Source organism: Lolium perenne, chromosome 5 (assembly GCF_019359855.2).
Source record: "Lolium perenne isolate Kyuss_39 chromosome 5, Kyuss_2.0, whole genome shotgun sequence".
Lineage (NCBI taxonomy): Eukaryota > Viridiplantae > Streptophyta > Magnoliopsida > Poales > Poaceae > Lolium > Lolium perenne.
In genome coordinates, this window is record NC_067248.2 from 266,924,399 (window position 1) to 266,943,119 (window position 18,721).

Sequence of the window (18,721 nt, forward strand, 5' to 3'; positions counted from 1 at the left end):
ATCCGTCCATCATGCAACCTGTTCCAAGTGCTGCCCCGCACCTAGCAGCCAACTTAATTCGGACCATCTCCCACCTATCAGCATTAAAAATCATTGCTCCGTCTATGTACATACTATCCGCGCGCTACAGGTTTCTCACGTACACGCTCTCGTCATTAAATGACTCGCCATGGCTTCATCGCCGCACGCTTTGTATTGTGATTTCCAGACCACCCAAGCCCGGGCGCTATTCGTCCGCGTTCGTAATGGGCATCCTAAAATCTTGTTTGGCACTAGAATTTTAGTCGAAATTAGCAGAAATAATCCCACCGACTTTCAAATCCCAATTTATTCTAAATACATGTTAACTAACGCGAAAGACTTAGCCTCCTAGGTCACCAGACGCGCGCGACTCAGGGGTTCCGCCACGGCGCCACCACCTACAGAGCCCCTCCCTCACCGCACCATCTACCTCATCATCGCAGAGGAGGCCATTCGAAGGGAGACGGTGACACACATTGAAAACCTACCAATGAACTTTGTAGTTTATTATAGCATTACATCATATATATAGTTGCATCATATCAAGAGTTCACACACACCATGTATTTTAATGATTAATGAGATTTCCCACAAAATCAATTTATTTTGGTTGTTGTGTGTTTTTAACTTCCAGATCTCAAATGAACCCAAGATTTTTGCCAAAAGTTATTTCCTGGGAAGGACATAGATTTGGTGATCAAGGAGAACACCAGAAGACTGAGGAGATGTTGTGTGAGGCCATAACTTATTTGATGGGCGTGTATATTTAGGCATGGAATTCGAGCGCTAGCTCAGCACGACTCGCTAAAGCCCGGTCAATCAGCGAGTTAGTTCGACTCGACTCGTTTAATAACCGAGTCCAGATTTAAAACTACGATTGTGTCGGAAACCTTGCGAGTAGCTCATAAAAAAAGGTCAAAACTAGCATGTATACATGTATAACGTATGATGCATTTTCTAAATATTTGTGCATGAATGATACACAACAATCATTAGAAATATGGTACCACAACAATATAGTCGATAAACCAAAACAATATACAGTTATATCACAAGAATAATATTGGCATATCATTAGACAAGGCATAAATCATACAATCGGGCGAGGATGGCGCCGGCTCGGCGCTGTGGTCCCTAGTGTGGACTTGCGGTGGCCGTCAGGGAGGATGGAGCGTCGATGCTGAGTGACTGAGAAGAAGAGAAGGCCGGCGGGAATGGGTTGAACTGGCGGAGGGGGAAAGGCTGGCAGGGACAAGTATGAACTGGAGGACGCTTGTGTGGATTGTGGTGGGCGGTGGGAACTGATGACCCACAAGTATAGGGGGTGTATCGTAGTATCTTCGATAAGTAAGAATGTCGATCCCAACGAGGAGCAGAAGGTGTTGACAAGCAGTTTCGATGAAGGATTCACTGTAAATGCTCACAGACAAGTATTCAGGGGGGTTTGATGTAACAGTTGAATAATGTACGAGTATGTAAAGTGCGAGAGTAATAATTGCAGCGAGTGGCCCAATCCTTTTTAGCACAAAGGACAAGCCGGTTTATTTACTTATAATGACCAAACGTTCTTGAGGACACACGGGATTTTAGTCTAGTGCTTTCGCTACATACGGCTAAATAATCTTCATTGTTGTGATAAGTGTTGTGTGGGTGAACCTATGCTAATGTACCGCCCTTCCTAGGACTAATACATACTTGTGATTATACCCCTTGCAAGCATCCGCAACTACAAGAAAGTAATTAAGAATTAAATCTAACCACAGCCTTAAACTCTGAGATCCTGCGATCCCTCCTGCATCGATATACCAACGGGGGTTTAGGTTTCTGTCACTCCGGCAACCCCGCAATTGGCAAACGAGTACAAGATGCATTCCCCTAGGCCCATAAATGGTGAAGTGTCATGTAGTCGACGTTCACATGACACCACTAGAAGAATAACACCACAACTTAAATATCACACCATTGAATATTACTCAACCATAGTTCACTACTAACATTTAGACTTCACCCATGTCCTCAAGAACTAAACGAACTACTCACAAGACATCATACGGAACATGATCAGAGGTGATATGATGATGAATAACAATCTGAACATAAACTTGGTTCAATGGTTTCACTCAATAGCATCAACAACAAGTAGAAATCGATACCGGGAGAGTTTCCCCTATCAAACAATCAAGATCAAACCCAAATTGCTACGGCGGCGACGGTGTCCAGCGGTGATGACGGCGGTGATGATGGTGAAGATGATGATGATGGTGATGGCGATGATGTCCAGCTCGATGACGGTGACGATGGCGTCGATTTCCCCCTCCCGGAGGGAATTTCCCCGGCGGATTCCTGCCCGCCGGAGAGCTCTTTTCTCTCTGGTGTTCTCCGCCCCGCAGAGGCGGGCTGTAACTCTTCGCGAGGTACCCTCTCGTGGCTTCGGTCTTCGGGACGAAGGGTTTGGCGAAGCAAAGGAGGCGACTGGGGTCGTGGGCCCTCCACACCACGGGGCGGCGCGGCCAGGGCCTGGGCCGCGCCGCCCTCGGGGGTGGGCCCACCCCGGCTGCTCTGGCTCCTCCTTCGGCTTCCTTCGTCATCTTGAAAAATAGGATTTTTGGTATACTTTCCTTCCAGAGTTGATCTTCCGAAATATTGCGTTACGACGGTGCTTTTTCCAGCAGAATCCCGGGCTCCGGTGTTCGATCCTCCAATAACGATGAAACATGCAAAATAGATGAAATAACATAAGTAATGTGTCCCAATATGAAATATATCAATGAATAACAACAAATTATGATATAAAATAGTGATGCAAATTGGACGTATCAACTCCCCCCAAGCTTAGACTTCGCTTGTCCCCAAGCGATCGAGCTCGATAGACATGACCACATGTTTATGGAGTGAAGAGTCGATAAATAAAATACGGACAAGAAGCATCATATTCATTCACACAGGACATTATAGTAGACAACCTCTTATAACTCATATTGAAACAAGTATAAGGTAATCACAAGTAAAGGTGCATAAGAAATCATAATTGGTGATGGCAAACTTCGTTCTTGGTCAGAGAACAATTAACAGATTATATCTCATTGAGCAGCGCTCCCATGTTAAAGTTTATAAGGCACAACTTGCATACTCAATCATAATGGTTTTCTCATGATCATTGATAACTTGCAAAGCTATATTCATTCAGATAAAACTTGTACTAAACAAAGAAGAATAAAAGACATGATGTAGCAAATCACAATATAATGGTTTGATCACAACTACTCAAATGCTTGCTTGAGATGGAGGGAAATAGGTTCTTGACTCCAGCATAAAGTAAAAGACAGGCCCTTCGCAGAGGGAAGCAGGGGATTAAATCATGTGCTAGAGCTTTTCAATTTTTGCAATCATATAAAGAGAATAAAAGTAACATTTTGAGAGGTGTTTGTTGTTGTCAACGACTGGTAGCGGGTACTCTAACCCCCTTGCCAGACAACCTCCTAAGAGCGGCTCCCATATTATTTTCATTTTGTGTGGCACTCCTTCCAACCTTTCTTTCACAAACCATGGCTAACCGAATCCTCGGGTGCCTCGCCAACAATCTCATACCATGAAGGAGTGCCTTTTTATTTTAGCTTTATTATGATGATGACACTCCCCCCAACCTTTGCTTACACAAGCCATGGCTAACCGAATCCTTCGGGTGCCGTCCATCAATCACATACCATGGAGGAGTGTCTATTTAGTTTAATCAATTTGGGACTGGGAATCCCATTGCCAGCTCTTTTTGCAAAATTATTGGATAAGCGGGTGAAGCCACTAGTCCATTGGTGGAAGTTGCCCAACAAGATTGAAAGATAAAACACTACATACTTCCTCATGAGCTATGAAACATTGACACAAATAAGAGATACTAAGTTTTGAATTGTTTAAAGGTAGCACATGAAGTATTTACTTGGAATGGCAGAAAATACCATGTAGTAGGTAGGTATGGTGGACACAAATGGCATAGGTTTGGGTTAAGGTTTGGATGCACGAGAAGTATTCCCTCTCAGTACAGGTCTTTGGCTAGCAAGGTTAATTAGCAAGCATAAGAGTCGAGGGAAACAAACAAATATACATGTGATAGAAACAATCATGCATCTTCCTTGTAAGTACAAACAATTTTAACTTCAGAATAATAAGCTATGAGCTAACAAGAAAGACAATGAAACATCTACATGTATTTCTCTTTTCTATTTAAACCTCAAAGTGTTGTTGCTACTGACCAATGCTAAGTTTGCCAAAACCAAATAGATTTATTCAATGCTCCCAAAGTGATACCAATACTAACAACAAGGTGAATCATATAGTAGAGATTGCAAACTAAAATAAGATGTGCAATATGTAAATGATAAGACTTCTCATTAATATTCCATAACGATAACTCACACCAAGGGATACATAGACAACCAACTAAAGGAGAGACACTTCCAACTGCAACCCATCTTATATGATAACTTCCCTACTCATGATATGACACTACTTGACAATAAAAGTAAAAGGTAGTGATAATGTGATACCGCGGCACTCCCCCAAGCTTGGAACAAACCAAGGGGATGCCAATACCGATGATGAATTACTCCTGCGGTGATGGTGGTGATGAACTCCCGTCATCAAACTTCCAAGGAAGAGGCTCTCCATCAAGAAACGACATCTTGGTCTCGGGGATCCTGAAACTAGCAAGACGGCTTATGTATTTAAACCTGTTTTCATACTCACGATTCGATTACGAAAATCATAGAGTTGTGCTTGGAGCTTGTTGGTGGTGTCGTGAAGTGAGAGGATATCGCTCCAAAGCTTTGTAGTTTCCTTCTCATGTTCAGCAATGAGTTCAGACACAATCCTGTGGAAAATATCCACCTCACGCTCGGCCATCTTCTTGTATTTGAAAACCTCTTGTTCTAGCTTCTCCATCCTGTCTTCCAGGCTTCCTTCTCCTTTAGGACCCTGGACATCCTTGACCTGCAGTTCTCCTTCAACGAGCAGCAACTCCTTGGGGTGCATCCTCAGCTCCTCCATGTACAAGTTGCCAACATCCTTGCTGGAGCTGCCCTTCGGAGTTTCCGACGAAGACATGATGGCTCTAGATCCGAAGCAAATCCTGGCAGAAACAACTCGAAACAAAACACGTCGAGAAAACGATATACGGACCTCCAGGGGTCCGGGGGATTATATAGCAAAATTTTTCTCGTCAAAAGGAAAGCACCAGATCGAACCAGAGTCGGAAAGGGGCGATGAGGCGGCCAAGCCATAGGCCGGCGCGGGCCCAGGTCAGGCCGCGCCGCCCTATGGTGGCACCCCCTCGTGCGTCCTTTCCACTCCGTTTCGAACTCGTAATTTCTCATATTTTCCAAAAACAGCAAAAATATAGTTCGGAAAGTAAATTGCGTACTTTTCATTACCCGATCTTGTTACCTATTCAAAGTCGAGTTACGTGATTTGTCAATTTGTCCTTTGATGAAAGCTTAGGTGTTTCCACTTGAATAATATCAACATCAACATTATAGGAATCACCTGAGATATAATGCTTGAGTCTTTGTCCATTCACCACTTGCGTAGCATTGCCTTGGAGAGAGCTAATTTTGATTGCTCCTGAACGATACACCTCCTCGACAACATATGGTCCTTCCCATTTCGAGAGTAATTTCCACTGCAAAGAATCTCGAGACGAGACCGATACAATAGGACTTTATCCCCAATATTAAATTCTCTTTTGATAATCCTCCTATCATGCCATTTTTTAACTTTCTCTTTAAAGAGTTTAGCATTTTCATATGCTTCACTTCTCCATTCATCTAGAGAACTCAATTGCAACAACCTCTTATCACCGGCAAGTTTAGGATCTTTATTTAATTCTCTAACAGCCCAATAAGCTTTGTGCTCTAGTTCTAGAGGTAAATGACAAGCTTTCCCATAAACCATTTTATAAGGTGACATTCCCATGGGATTTTTATAAGCAGTTCTATAAGCCCAAAGTGCATCCTTCAATTTACTAGCCCAATTCTTTCTAGTTTTATTAACGGTCTTTCCCAAAATAGATTTAATCTCTCTATTTGATAACTCTACTTGACCACTAGTTTGAGGATGATAAGCGAAGCAATTCTATGATTAATACCATACCTAGCAAGAGTTTTTCTAAAACCTCCATGAATAAAATGAGAACCTCCATCGGTCATAACATATCTAGGTACTCCAAATCTAGGAAAAATAATATCTAAGAGCATTCTTAAAGAGGTCTCACCATCGGCACTTTTTGTAGGTATAGCCTCCACCCATTTAGTAACATAATCAACAGCAACAAGTATATGAGTGTTACCTTACGAAGACGGAAAAGGTCCCATGAAGTCAAATCCCCAACAATCAAACGGTTCAATAACAAGAGTATAATTCATAGGCATTTCATTGCGTCTGGAGATATTACCAACCCTTTGGCATTCATCACAAGATAAAATAAACTTTCTCGCATCTTTGAAGAGAGTTGGCCAATAAAAAACAGATAGTAGAACCTTTTGAGCGCTTCTTTATCAGCCATGATGTCCTCCATAAGCACTACCATGACATTTACTCAATATCTCCTGTTGTTCATATTCAGGGACACATCTTCGCATAATACCATCCACTCCTTCTTTATATAAGTGTGGGTCATCCCAGAAATAATGCCTCAAATCATAAAAGAATTTCCTCCTTTCTTGAGCTGAAAAGGTTTGATGCAAGTACATGGAAACAATAAAGTTAGCATAATCAGCATACCAATGACTCTATCGCGAGCTCACCTTTATTACAGCCAATTGTTCATTTGGAAAACTATCATTAACGAGAACAGGATCATAAGCAATATTTTCCAATCTAGACAAATTATCAAGAACAGGATTATCAAGACCTTTCCTATCTACAATATGTAAGTCAAATTCTTGCAACGAAGTACCCATCTAATAAGCCTCGGCTTAGCATCTTTCTTTGTCATTAGGTATCTAATTGCAAAGCATGATCAGTATGAATAGTAACTTTTGAATCAACAATATAAGATCTAAATTTATCACAAGCAAAGACTACGACTAATAATTCCTTTTCAGTTGTAGCATAATTTCTTTGAGCAGCATCAAGAGTTTTACTAGCATAATGAATAACATTCAGCTTTTTTATCTACTCGCTGTCCAAGAACAGCCTACAATAAAATCACTAGCATCACACATAATTTCAAATGGTAAGTTCCAATCGGGGTTCAACTATAGGAGCAGTTGTTAAGGCTTTCTTAAGAGTTTCAAAAGCTTCCTTACAATCATCATCAAAAACAAATGGTACATCTTTTTGAAGAAGATTAGTAAGAGGCTTTGAAATCTTGGAGAAATCTTTAATAAATCTCCTATAAAACCCAGCATGACCAAGAACACTACGAATACCTTTAACATCCCTCGGATAGGGCATCTTCTCAATTGCTTCAACTTTAGCTCTATCAACTTCAATACCTCTCTCAGAAATTTTATGTCCCAATACAATTCCTTCATTAACCATAAAGTGGCATTTCTCCCAATTAAGAACAAGGTTAGTTTCTTCACATCTCTGCAAAACTTTATCAAGGTTTCGCAAGCAACTATCAAAAGAATTCCCATAGACGGAAAAATCATCCATGAATACCTCTACAATACTTTCACAAAAACCATGAAAAATAGCAGACATGCATCTTTGAAAAGTAGCAGGAGCATTACATAAACCAAAAGGCATGCGTCTATAAGCATAAGTTCCATAAGGACAAGTAAAGGTGGTTTTCTCTTGATCTTTAGCTTTAACAGCAATTTGTGAAAACCCAGAATAACCATCAAGAAAGCAAAAATGAGTATTTTTAGAGAATCTTTCTAGCATTTGATCAATAAATGGTAAAGGGTAATGATCTTTCTTAGTAACTTTATTAACTTTTCGAAAATCAATGCACATTCTATACCCTACAACTACTCTTTGAGGAATGAGCTCATCATTATCATTAGGCACAACAGTCATACCTCCTTTCTTGGGAACGCAATGCACAGGACTAACCCATCTACTATCAGCAATAGGATATATAATACCAGCTTCAAGAAGTCGTAATACCTCATTCCTTACCACTTCCTTCATCTTCGGAATTAGACGACGCAGAGGTTAAACAACAGGCTTAGCATCAACTTCCATATAAATAGCATGTTGGCATATAGACGGAGAAATCCCCTTCAAATCATCAAGAGTGTAGCCAATAGCGCCTCGATGCTTCTTACATATTTCCAATAACCATTCTTCCTCAATCTCTCAAAGCTTAGAACTAATAATAACAGGATATATTTTCTTATCATCAATATGAGCATATTTAAGATTATCAGGTAAAGGCTTTAAATCAAAAACAGGATCTTCCTTTGGTGGCGGTGTTGTACCCAAATCTTCCACCGGTAAATCATGCTTGAGAATAGGTTGGCGAAGAAAAATTTCCTCAAGCTCATCTCTTTCTTTCCTAAAAATTTCGCTCTCGCTATCCTCCAAATGTTGCTGCAAAGGATTATTAGGAACAAGAACAATAGATGCACATTGCTCCATTTTAAAATCATTACTAGGCAAATCAGCTTTATAAGGAGTTTTAGTAAATTTAGAGAAGTTAAACTCATAAGATTCGCCACAAATTTAGTCAAAATTTTCTCTTTCTTGCAATCTATAATAGCTCCACAAGTATTTAGAAAAGGTCTACCAAAAATAATAGGACAATAATCACTAGCAGAACCAAGTACCAAAAAGTCGGCAGGATATTTAATCTTACCGCATAAAACTTCCACATCTCGAACAATACCAATTGGAGAAATAGTTTCTCTATTAGCCAGCTGAATAACCACATCAATATCTTCAAGTTCACAAGAATCAATTTCGTGCATAATCTCCGTGTAAAGCTCATACGGAATAGCACTAACACTTGCACCAATATCACATAATCCATAATAACAATGATCACCAATTTTAACAGATAGCATAGGAACACTAGCTTGTTTGGGTTTATTAGGATGTGAGACAATATTAGAAGCATCTTCACAGAAAATAATATGACCATCCTCCACATTTTCAGTCACAAGATCTTTAACTATTGCAACAGCAGGTTCAACTTTTATTTGTTCTTCAGGTTCTACAGGTTTCTTTTCACTTTTATGAACCGCACTATTTATAACAGTACTCTTTCATTTTAGCAGGGAAAGGAGTTTTTTCAATATAAGCTTCAGGAATAACACGATCAGCAGTTTCAACTACAACGCATTTATTAATAGATGAATCAATTTTATCTTTATACGGTTCATGATACTTATCAAAATTCTTCTTTGGCAATTCATAATGAGAGGCAAAAGCTTTAAAAAGATTTCGCGCACCTTGAGAATCAATACGAGATGTCGCACTCATATTACGATCTTTATCAAGATCCATAAAAACTTCAATGCATTTGTAATCATAATTTATACGATTCTCTATCTTTGTCGATCTCCCATCCTTCAGTATTTTCCTGGATCCGATTAAGAAGGTCCCTTTTAAACTCTTCCTTATTACGCGTGAATGATCCGTAACAAGAAGTATCCAAAGAAGGTCTTGTCTTCAAAAGAAAGTCTTGCATAGAAATTATCAATAATAACATTACCAGGAAGCTCATGAATGGGGCATTTGAGCATTAAAGACTTCAATCTCCCCCAAGCTTGGGCAATACTCTCTCCATCATGAGGCCAAAAATTATATATGCGATTCCGATCCTTATGAATTTCACTTGGAGGATAGAACTTAGAATAAAACCGGGGCACAATATCATTCCATTCAAGAGAATCCCCATTATCCAGTAATTTATACCAATGCGCCGCTTTACCAGACAGCGATAAAGAGAATAGTTTCTTCCTCACTTCATCCATAGCAATACCTGCACATTTGAATAACCCGCATAATTCATGCAAAAACAGTAAATGATCACCGGGATGGACAGTTCCATCCCCTTCATAGCGGTTATCCATAACACGTTCAATAATTTTCATAGGTATTTTATATGGTATCACTTCCTCACCTGGCGCTTCATCCACTACCGTTGCAGTAGTAGTAGATTTCCCAAATAAAAATTGAAGATAAGATCTCTCCATAATGACTTATAGCAGCAGGCAGAAATAAAATCAGCACAACAGTAAAGGTTTTCCTTACCAATTCCACTTACCAATAGCGCTTCACTCCCCGGCAACGGCGCCAGAAAATAGTCTTGATGACCCACAAGTATAGGGGGTGTATCGTAGTATCTTCGATAAGTAAGAATGTCGATCCCAACGAGGAGCAGAAGGTGTTGACAAGCAGTTTCGATGAAGGATTCACTGTAAATGCTCACAGACAAGTATTCAGGGGGGGTTTGATGTAACAGTTGAATAATGTACGAGTATGTAAAGTGCGAGAGTAATAATTGCAGCGAGTGGCCCAATCCTTTTTAGCACAAAGAACAAGCCGGTTTGTTTACTTATAATGACCAAACGTTCTTGAGGACACACGGGATTTTAGTCTAGTGCTTTCGCTACATACGGCTAAATAATCTTCATTGTTGTGATAAGTGTTGTGTGGGTGAACCTATGCTAATGTACCGCCCTTCCTAGGACTAATACATACTTGTGATTATACCCCTTGCAAGCATCCGCAACTACAAGAAAGTAATTAAGAATTAAATCTAACCACAGCCTTAAACTCTGAGATCCTGCGATCCCTCCTGCATCGATATACCAACGGGGGTTTAGGTTTCTGTCACTCCGGCAACCCCGCAATTGGCAAACGAGTACAAGATGCATTCCCCTAGGCCCATAAATGGTGAAGTGTCATGTAGTCGACGTTCACATGACACCACTAGAAGAATAACACCACAACTTAAATATCACACCATTGAATATTACTCAACCATAGTTCACTACTAACATTTAGACTTCACCCATGTCCTCAAGAACTAAACGAACTACTCACAAGACATCATACGGAACATGATCAGAGGTGATATGATGATGAATAACAATCTGAACATAAACTTGGTTCAATGGTTTCACTCAATAGCATCAACAACAAGTAGAAATCGATACCGGGAGAGTTTCCCCTATCAAACAATCAAGATCAAACCCAAATTGCTACGGCGGTGACGGTGTCCAGCGGTGATGACGGCGGTGATGATGGTGAAGATGATGATGATGGTGATGGCGATGATGTCCAGCTCGATGACGGTGACGATGGCGTCGATTTCCCCCTCCCGGAGGGAATTTCCCCGGCGGATTCCTGCCCGCCGGAGAGCTCTTTTCTCTCTGGTGTTCTCCGCCCCGCAGAGGCGGCTGTAACTCTTCGCGAGGTACCCTCTGTGGCTTCGGTCTTCGGGACGAAGGGTTTGGCGAAGAAAAGGAGGCGAAAGGGGTCGTGGGCCCTCCACACCACAGGCCGGCGCGGCCGGGGCACGGCCGCACCGCCCTAGGGTGTGGGCCCACCCTGGCTGCTCCTGGCTCCTCCTTCTGGCTTCCTTCGTCATCTTGAAAAATAGGATTTTTGGTATAATTTCCTTCCAGAGTTGATCTTCCGAAATATTGCGTTCTGACGGTGCTTTTTCCAGCAGAATCCTGGCTCCGGTGTTCGATCCTCCAATAACGATGAAACATGCAAAATAGATGAAATAACATAAGTAATGTGTCCCAATATGAAATATATCAATGAATAACAACAAATTATGATATAAAATAGTGATGCAAATTGGACGTATCAGGAACCGCCCCTCCTCACTTCCTCTGTCAGCGATAGGATACACGAGGGGACAAGAACTAGGAGGGGAATAACTTAGGGTAAGTTATGCGCCGGGTAGGCTTGACCGATAGGATTTGGCCAATTAGACATGATTAGCTTGTTTGATCAAATTGTACAACCTAATATTTACCGAGCTAGACAAGCTACTCGTGAGTTAGGTGAATACGGCTCGTTTAGCTTGAACTCTTTTAACGACAAATGTTAAAACTCGGTCTGACTCGTTATACGTCGAGTTTGAGTCGACTCACGAGTTACTCATTTAGCTTACGAGTTCCGAGTTTTAATTCGAGGCCTACATATATTCCAGAGCATTATGCTAAGATATTTAGGGATGTTAAAATAACTACAAACACATTAAAACCTATGGTAGCGCAGAGCAATAAGTATAAAATGAGGGAGCGGGAACACATTTATGGTTTCCTAAACCGTCCGCATCAAGCATAATTATGAGAAAACCGGGCATTACATTTGTTGTAAAATACAATTTTGTTTAACCGCAGGTGCATTTAAACTGATAAAGATATTTTAGAAATGTGGCTAACTATAAAATATATGGGGAAATTAAAATTTAGAGCTTATTTATGGATGAAATAGGTATAAATTTTGGTATAAACAAACAGAAGTTCACCATTTAACTATCATAACAAAAACATTAACAAAGTTACAAACAAATGGAACTCTCCTACGAAGCTTATGACCCTAAAAGTTGAGCCAACATTGTCTTTGAATATTGTGTTTGTCCCCTCACTCCTGGCTTTCTTCATTGAAAAAAAGTGATATGTGATTATGTTTTCTTTGGTTGTTTGACGCCCAGAACTCTCTGAATAACCACTCGAAAGTATCAGGGGTTTCATTGTGTAGTATGACACATGCAAAGAAGCAATTATGGCCATGGCCTGTGATGCCAACAAAAGGTGCACAAGGTAGATTATGGGTGTTGAACTCTTAGGATTTGCCAAAGCTTAGGCAATCACCATACAGGTCATACATCTTGTGCGAAACCGTCAGTCCAGAATATGCTCTGCACCACATTGCCTTATGCTAGATTAAATGAGTCGTAAAACTTGGCATCTTCTTCTTTTCTTTTTTCTAAGGTATTCTAACTCCTGGATCATATCATTCTTGTTGTTCTCTTGTGTTATTTTGGTCATATGGTTGCTAGCATCTTTCTTGGTGTAGGGCATACTTTTTGGCTTGCCACCTCTCAAGTAGGTTAGTATAGTCATAATTTTTCTTGTCGCTAACTTCACAGAAGTTAATGTACGTATGTATAGCTTCTCCTGGGTAGTCATATGCTTCTGTGACCTCAGAAATTTGGAGTCGTCGGGACTGTACATTTCGTGGCTGTGTTCGAGGTCTAATTTGGTCACAAACCATTTTCATTTGGATCCTTCCATGTGACAACGATTTTAGCTTCACATCATGTGACCACGACTACATTGGTGCGCTTCCTCTCTGCTTTGGGAACTGATTTCCCTTCCCTCTTTGCCTTTTTCTTGTTCTTTTGTTTTTTCCTCTCATCCTTGGCTTTTTCATCCACAACCTTCCCTCCTCTGGTGCATGCATTACACTTTTTTTTGTTATCTACCACGTCAAAAATTTATCGGCTAAGGCGTGTTTTTCGTCGCTAATGAGTCTAAGACGACGAAACAAGTTCTATGGTGCATATCGTGTCATCTAAGGACCCACCACGAATTTCCAAATTGACAGGTCCGTGTCCATGAAAAATCGAACCGTGACAATAGAGAAAGCACCGTAAAGATCAATTAGTGAGCAACTGGGTCAATACAACTAAATAAATTGCTTACTTATCCCATGATATGGGGCAAAATTTCGGAATCTGCTTATGTAATAGAGCCGATCCACTAAAGGATTAAGCATCGGTGATCCCAATGATAGTAAGATCTGTTTTCCTTTTTTTTATGGAAAAAGTCTTTTTTCAATGATTCTATAGAGATTTCATATATAAAACACCAATGAAATCGATGAGCTTTGTCAATGACTTAATGTGCCGGCATCGGAGGGAGAAGCGGAGTCGGGAGCTGGAGAAAAAAAAATGGATGGGAGAGGGAGAGGCTGCTGTTTCATTTCATTCGTTGACCTAGAAGGTCGTACAGCTCCATAATTCTGGGGAGACCGTTGACTGACGTCACTATTTTATTCTCGGTACATGGCGAACCATGAAAGTCTTGTGTTCGTGCCATCCCACGGATGAATCGTGATCCCCGTAGGAGTCTCTTCAGTTTGTCACAAAGAAACGGGAGCTAAACTATAGCCCGAAAGGCTGAAAATGGTGAGTGCCAAACTTGAGGAAATACTGATGGAAACAATACCTGAACCTAAACTTTAACAGCAGCGGGGTTTATCAACATCAACACCTCCAAGTCTCGGTCTTCGCAAGGCGAGAGTTCATGGTCTTCTGGGTGCACCACAAGCTCCGGTGCAACTATCAAGATTTGGCTCGACTCTGGAGTCTGGACAATGTCAGCTTAACATGGCAATAGGTATGTGTGGATCAAAATAAGAGAGACGGAAATGCAATTTTGATCTCAGGTGCATATGCTCCTGCCACCGAGAAAAATATTTAAAATATCACAAAAATTACTAACAAAAAATTCGCATCTCGTATATGTCAACAATCCATGTGTGTATGCCAAGTTTCGCGCAAAACCGACATTTTTTGTGTGTCATGTGTAAAAATGACAAGCAAATGTCTTGTGAAGAGCTTATTTTTAACACCAAGTTTTTAATTTTTTTACACATGACACAAAAAGTACCGATTTTTCATGAAATGACTCTGCAAACACATAGAACATCAATATGTATCCGTGACAATTTTTGTGGGAATTTTTTGACATTATATAATGCGTTGAAAATTTATTTGAAATACCAGGAGCATGTGCTCCCGGGAGCAGAAAAGACATTAGATTTGGGAACAATTTTGTGCAATTGAAACAAGTATAGAAAAACACCATTACAACATCTCCAACAGGCGCACTATATAGGCTGCGCGCTATATAAATCGCTGTTTTGTAGCGCCGAAGCGCAAAATCGCCCTCCAGAAGGCGCTGCATACGAGCGGAGCATGCGTTCTCTTCGGTCTCATTGGTCGGGCATCAACACCGATTGCCAAAAGTGGGCGGACGTGCAAGCCAATATTGATGTTATTAACCCAAGTGACACAAATGAGAATGATAGGGTATGTAATTATACTATGTTTGCATATGACTCATATGAGATGGATACGGTTATAGTTCATGTGGCTCATCTATTCTCTTTTGCTTGCTTTGTAGAACTCTATGGCTCAAGGATTGTTTAGAGATGTGGGAAAGAAGAACAAAAAAGCCAACAAGATTCTTGGCAAGTCATCCACCTTGCATCATTGCTATGAAGTGCTAGGGAATGAAGAAAAGTGGAAGACCCGCGGAAAATTGGATGTGGCAACCATGGCAGCCAATACTACCGGTGATGCAACAATCATCGATGATGATGATTCAACTGGCGAAGGCAAAAAGAGAAGCTCCACTCCTCACCCGATGAACAATGGAAGTAGGAATGGACTTGGTAGGAAGACCGCCAAAGAGATGAAGGGAAAGAAGGCCGGAGATGATGACATTGCAATTTCTATGAAAAGGATTGCAAAAGCAAGGTTGCAAGCAAATGAAGAAAGATAGGAAGGTGGCAAGAAACTTGGAGAAAGAGGCTATGGATGCTATGGAGGCTCGGAAAGCCACTTTGGAGGAGAGGCTGGCCGTCAACGAGGAGAGGAAGTTGGCTTTGGAGGAGAAGAGGCAAGCCAACGAGGAGCATCTACGCCTAGTGGAGGAGAAGATGAAGCTCTTCTTGATGGATACTTACCACATGGATGAGAGGCAAAAGGAGTACATCAACCTTGCTCGCGACGAAGTGTTGGCCAAGAAGAGATTGTTGATAGCCAACATGAACACACCCACATCCGACATGTTTGGAGGAGGCATGCTTGGTGGAGGCATGCCCATGTTTGGAGGAGGCATGCCGATATGGGAGACATGGCTGGCATGGGATGCATGCCCGCCATAGGAGGCATGGCCGGCATGGGAGGGATGCCCATGTTTGGAGGAGGCATGCTTGGTATGGGAGGCATGGCCGGCATGGGATGCATGTCCTCCATGGGAGGTATGGCCGGCATGGGAGGCATGCCCACCATGGCAGGCATGGCCGGCATGGGAGGCTTTGGAGGCATGGCCGGCATGGTAGGAACAACCTCATCGCCCCATGTAGCCGCAACCAGCCGCAGATCAACCTCCCAGAGCTGCCTCCCCAGATCCCGCCCTGGATCCGCTCAAGGACCGATCCAGCACAGCCTCCACGCGTGCGACGCAGGAGAGGAGGCCCGCCGCCGGCAACAGCCCCATGCGCGCGCCGGCGGCGGCAAGGAGGGAGGGGAAGGAGATGGGGCGATGAGGTTGTGGCCGCTAGGCCTCCACCCGTGTGCAGTCGGTAGAGATATGCCAAGCCCGCAACGGATGTCAACTTTTCTTAACTTTATTCTTAGATTTTGTACTCACATGATTTATGCGTTCGTTGGGGTTGGAGATATACATATAATACCCTTTTTCATTCGTATTTAGTCATACTCTCTTATTCTCAGTTGCAACGTACATCCGCATTTGATCACAATCGGTGTATCAATGCTAGCTATGCTCAACTAATGGTTGTTATCCCTTAAATCGCTGCAGATGAAATCAGCCCCTATGATGATTTCTGACATTACGGAAGACAAACTTGCATTATTAAAGTGTGGAGGACTTCCCAGAGTAATAATCGCTCTATGTTGCTACATTGTGAGCAAAAGAAGTATGTGGGAGTTGTATTATGATGGCTTCATAGATATATTGAAAAACAGTATATATTGTGGTGATCTTGAGGGTTTCTTTATCTGGATGCAGTCATACTTTCGTTCTTGTCCGGATTTCCTCAAGCCTTGTGTCTTTTACCTGCCAATTTTTCCTCCAAACTACAACATTCGGCGCAGGCGTCTATTAAGGCGATGGATTGCAGAGGGCTACTGTATGAGCACTATTAGTGTTATTGCTGAGACTAATGCGGAGAATTCCTTCAAGAAGCTCATGAGCCTAAGCATGATCCAGGAGCCACCACAGGAAATCAATTTGCCAGGCTCGGGCATAAATTTCTGTCAAATAAATGGGTTCTTTCATGAGTATATTATGTCACAGCCAAAGGAAGATAATATGGTGTTTGCACTTGGGAGGGATAATCAAAGCCAGCAGTACACAGGGCGACACCTTACCATCAGGAGCAACTGGGACAGATCACGATTGTTTGAGATTATTGACTTCTCACGGCTACGATCTTTGACAGTGTTTGGAGAGTGGAGGTCATTCTTCATCTCTAAGAAGATGCAGATGCTTCGGGTGCTTGATCTGGAAGACACCACCTCAGATGTATCAGATGAAGATGTTGAGCAAATAGTGGATATAATGTCACGCCTCAAGTTCCTCTCCCTGCGAGGATGCACTACTGTATCCCGTTTGCCCACTTCATTGGGCAATCTGAAGCAGTTGGAGACTCTAGATGTGAGACATACCTCTATAACCATGCTGCCAGAGACCATCACCAAGCTGCAAAAGCTCCAGTATATCCGTGCTGGCTCCACAGTTCCATCAACAGAGTCACAGTCAATACAGCCAGGATCCTACAGGTTACCCAAGTTTCGCCGACACCAGTTTATCAGCGCTCATCTTGGTGTTAAGGTGCCCAGAGGGGTAGGGAAACTGACGGGTTTGGATACTCTGGGTGTTGTCAATGTTGCTGCCTCTGGGGGGAATGCCTTCCTGAAAGAGGTCGAGAATCTTATCCAATTGCGCAAGCTTGCAGTGTCCGGCATCAACCGTCAGAACATCGCGGTTTTAGTTTCTGCCATCTCGGTTCACAGAGATTGGGACTCTTTGTCAATGCGTCTTGATAAGGATGAGAAAGGTGCCTTGTGTTGTGTGAATGATATCTCCGAGCCTCAGGAGATTCTCTTGAAGAGCCTTAAGATTCACGGGGATGTAGACAATTTTCCAGCCTGGATGAAGCTGTTTCTTTCTTCGGAAAAGTTGGATCTTGAAGTGACCATATTAACGCAGGAGATGATTGATACACTTGCACGTGGGCATTTCAAATGCCTACGACTTTGTGTCAAGCCAACTGAAGATGGTGAGCACAATTTTTCTATCGATCATACTTCGGGATTTTACTTCCTCCGGACCCTCGAGATTGATTGCAGCTCCACATTCCTACTAGCTTTTGGGGAACGTGCACCGGATAGGCTTGAGGTGCTGAAAGTTCACAGCTCTAGTGGGACGCAGATTTCTGGGCTAGCGAACCTAGAGGGACTCCAGCTAGTCTGGCTTATAGGTTCTTGTGACAACGCACTCAAGCAAGACGTGGAGCGCCAACTTGCACAGCATCCAAATGAGATCAAACCTGTCTTGAGGCTGGAGAATGTATCTTCTCCCCAACTTGCAGAGCATCCAAATGAGATCGAACCTGTCGTGAATCTGGAGGAAGTATCTTCTACCCAAGTTGCAGAGCATCCAAATGACATCTAAATGGGATCAAACCTGTCGTGCAGCTCCAGAGATTCATTCTCATCTTGAAGTTCTGACATGCATGCTTCCTTCTCATTCCTGTGTATCAAAAACTACCTCTACCTAGGGCTAGCAGTTTGCTGGGTTGGCTTCCCCATTCTTTCCTTTGTTCATTGTAGCACTATTTCCTGATGCTCTGTATGCACAAGAACTGTCTGTTAATGCTCAGAAGTACTACTGTTTGTAGTTTTTGTAATAATTTTATATCCCCGGGGAGTTGATTGTGAATAGTTGTTATATTGTGATCTAAATTTATT

The 18,721-nt window shown here is 42.0% G+C and overlaps 1 protein-coding gene across 1 annotated transcript; it reads left to right on the forward strand.

Annotated features, from left to right (window-relative positions):
• The first annotated feature begins 16,949 nt into the window (after positions 1-16,949).
• Positions 16,950-18,425, forward strand: LOC127303044 (disease resistance protein Pik-2-like). Its single transcript, XM_051333802.2, has one exon. It carries the CDS (start codon positions 16,950-16,952, stop codon positions 18,423-18,425), a length of 1,476 nt encoding a protein of 491 aa, XP_051189762.2.
• The last annotated feature ends 296 nt before the right edge of the window (positions 18,426-18,721 follow it).

What these genes read in the sequence shown, in the direction of transcription:
- LOC127303044 (XM_051333802.2), top strand. Translation starts at nt 16,950, where the DNA reads ATGATCCAGGAGCCACCACAGGAAATCAATTTGCCAGGCTCGGGCATA.